The sequence below is a fragment of the Hipposideros armiger genome, unplaced genomic scaffold, assembly GCF_001890085.2.
Source record: "Hipposideros armiger isolate ML-2016 unplaced genomic scaffold, ASM189008v1 scaffold_382, whole genome shotgun sequence".
In the NCBI taxonomy this organism is placed as follows: Eukaryota; Metazoa; Chordata; class Mammalia; order Chiroptera; family Hipposideridae; genus Hipposideros; species Hipposideros armiger.
The window spans coordinates 844872-848203 of NW_017731732.1; the positions used below are offsets into that span (position 1 = coordinate 844872).

The following is a 3332-nucleotide window of genomic DNA, read 5'->3' on the forward strand; positions in this document are numbered from 1 at the left end:
CTTCTGGACAGCCGCTCACAGCAGCTGCTGGCTACACATGGTAGCCCATGGCAACCCACTGCAGCAGGGGTTGCAGCCTACGCCGTCACAGGCAACTCATGGCAGCCCAGCTCCAGGTTGAGCCGTTGTTCAGCATCTTAGCTGTAGAGGACAGTGTCACTGGCCCTCATATGTGGGATCTGAACCGGGGCCCTCTGGCGTCCCAAGCCAGCTCTTAACCAACGCGCCACTCGGCAGGCCCTCCCCTTAATTTTAATAATTTTCCTATCCTTCTTGCTCTGGTTACTATGGGAAGGGAAACGTAAGCCCATGAAGACACAGCCCTCCTGCTGCCGTACCTATCTCAGCCAGCAGCACCTCTGCAGTGTGCCTGTGGGCTGTCCCCTGGTACACAAGGCCGATGCCCACCACTGCAGCCACCTGGACATTGTGAGGGACATCCAGCTCCGTAGATGTTGGGGGTAAGAGCGCAGGGACATGGATGCTGAGCAGCCGAGTGACTGACATGTCCATGGTGCCCAGCTTCGCAGCAGACACGCCAAGCAGCAGTCCAATGCTCGTCATTTCATGACCCTGTGACAGAAAGGAGATGGAAACTGAGTCACCTCCAAAGCAGATACGTGGTTTAAATAAAATACTTCCTGCTAGTACCTTTATGAAGTACTTTTATGTGACAGGCACCAAGAATCCAACAGCAATCTAACAGCCACAGTCCTTGCCCTCACAAAGCTAGTGCCCTAGTGGGGAAAAAAGTGTTCAGCGGAGCCTAATTTAGATTAGGAGAGGCTGGAGAATTATTAGGAATCTCTAAAAAGGTAAAATTTACAAAAGGACCTGAAGGATGAGTATAAAACAGTCAGGAAAGTGGCAGAAAGGGAGGCACTAAACTTTAAAAAGTGGGAGAATGATGTCAGGTGAGAGACGAACAGGTAAATGGCTCTCAGGTGATCCAGAAATGAGCCCTCACACTGATGCCAAGAACACCCAATGGGAAAAGAATCACCTTCTCAAAACAGTGCCGCGATGGCTGGACGGACCCCTTCCTTACATTCCACACAAAATTATCTATAAATGGGTGACAGAACTACATGTAGGCACTAGATCTATAAAACACTTAGAAGAAAACACAGGTATAAATCTTAAGTGACCTTGGCTTAGGCAGTGACTTCAATATGACACCAAAAGCACAGCAACCAAGGAAAACAGATGAATTGGACTCCATCATAATTAAAAACTTTTGTGTTTCAAAGATGCCATCGGGAAGTGAAAAGACAACCCAAAAAATGGAAGAAAAATTCTGTAAATCCCTTCTCTGTTAATGGATCTGTATCTAGAATATATAAAGGATACAACTCAATAAGACAACCCAATTAAAACGTAAGCAAAGGGTTTCAATAAAATCTCCAAAGTAAACTTACAAGTGGCCTACAAGTACATGAGAAGATGCTCAACATCATTAGCCATCAAGGAAATACAAACCAAAACCGCAATGAGATACTACTTGACTCCTACTAGGATAACTATAATGAAAAAAACAGACAACAACAAATGTTAGCAAGAATGTGGAGAAACCGGAAGCCTTAGGTACTGCTAGGGCCATTGTAAAATGGGGCAGCCACTCTGGAAAACAGTTTGGTGGTTCCCCAAGAATTTAAACAAAGAGTTACCACACAACCCAGCAGTTCTACTCCTAGCAATATACCCAAGAGAAATGAAAACGTACGTCCACAAAGACATGTACATGTTTATAACAGCATTATTCATAATAGCCAAAAAGTAGAAATAACCCAAATATCCATCAACTGATGAATGGATAAATAAATACAGTATAGCCATACAATGGAGTATGTATTTAGCAATAAAAAGAAGTGAAGTGCTGATACAAGGTATAACGTGATTGAACCTTTAAAATAGTTATGCTAGGGAAAAAAGCTGGTCACAAAAGGCCACATATTGTATGATCCGATTTCTATGAAAGGTCCAGAGTCAGCAAATCCAGAGACAGGAAGTGGATCCGTGGTTGCCAGGGGCTGGAGGGAGAGCAGACCAGAGAGCGACTGCTCCTGGGTATGAGGTTCCTTCATGAAGTGATGGACATGTTCTCAAACTCCACAAATATACTAAAATCCACTGAATTATATACTTAGTGGGTGGTTTTTTATGGCCTAAAAGCGGAAGAGTTTATGCCAAGAGAAAGTCTGGTTTGCCAAGGAGCTATAAAGCAGCCAGGCAGCATGGTGGGCATGTGGGGAACAAGGGGAAGGGCACACAGTAAGGCCGGGGTGTGAGCAGGGCCACACAGGCTCCGAGACGCACATTCAGAGCAATGGAAGGCCACTGGAGTTTCCACCAGGAAGTAACCTATTCCAGTTACACTTTAGAAAGGTCGTGCTGCCCATTATGAGGAGAATGGATTTAGAGGTGTGAGAGTAAAGGAGGAAGAGCAAATGGAATGATTAGGAGCTGCCGCAACAGCCCAGGGGAGGCAAGGGGCCAGGGGCTGGGAGGCGAGTCCTCACCTTGGTCAAGTAATCATGGATGTTGAGCGTGGCCAGCTTGGTGAGGTGTCCGTTCAGGCCCAGGGCCATGAGGAAGCCCGCGTACTCATTGGCCAACTCGGCGTGCTTGGGTTTATTGTACGCGATCCAGGCCGAGTCGATCTGCGAGGCGGGTGCTATCTTCAGGCCGGCAGCCACGCCGTTGTGGAAGCTGGCCCAGCTGGTCATGTTGGGAGGCACGTCGATGTTCCCAGTGTTGAGGTCCACTGTTGTGTTCCGGGGAGGGGCACGCCCTATTCAGGCAAACAAATTTAAAATTCAGAGGACAGGAATTCACAAAACCAAACGCTTAAATTCAGATTCTTGAGAACAGAGATGACTTTTCCTACATTCGAAAACTTTAGCCCTGTAACACTGGGAATATTAGGTTCCTATGAGTGCTTGAGATTTTATACATGTGAGTCAAACTTGAAGCAGGTGGAAAAATCTCAATTGTTTAAAGTACTCATTGTCCTTTTTGCTAAAATACACAAGGCTATAAGATAACTGATGCCAATTTAACTTTGTACAGCTCTGATTACGATACCCACTGCTTTGAAATCTTTCTTTCAAACAGCAGGAAGCTTATTAAAAAAGTAAAATAAAGACTAACCACTGTTAAACTATATGAATAATAAAGTCCAACATGTGACTGGTAACACTCATGTTAATTTTAAATATGCCATCTCATATTTTTCTCAGGACATTAAAGGGAAATGACATTTTAAAAGAGACAAAGACCTTTATAAATTCTCTCTCTCTCTACGCGTATGTCTATCTCTCTTTTTTTTTTTT

The 3332-nt window shown here is 44.8% G+C and overlaps 1 protein-coding gene across 7 annotated transcripts in view; it reads right to left on the minus strand.

Annotated features, from left to right (window-relative positions):
* The window catches only part of ANAPC1 (anaphase promoting complex subunit 1), an 83905-nt gene that overhangs the window by 26316 nt on the left and 54257 nt on the right, over positions 1–3332 (minus strand). For all 7 annotated transcript variants that reach the window (XM_019662890.1, XM_019662887.1, XM_019662886.1 and 4 more), the window contains 2 exons: positions 2520–2791; positions 339–573 (listed from right to left, as the gene is read on the minus strand). In XM_019662890.1, coding sequence (XP_019518435.1) covers positions 339–573; positions 2520–2791 — 507 coding nt within the window. The remainder of the gene's footprint in view (positions 1–338; positions 574–2519; positions 2792–3332) is intronic.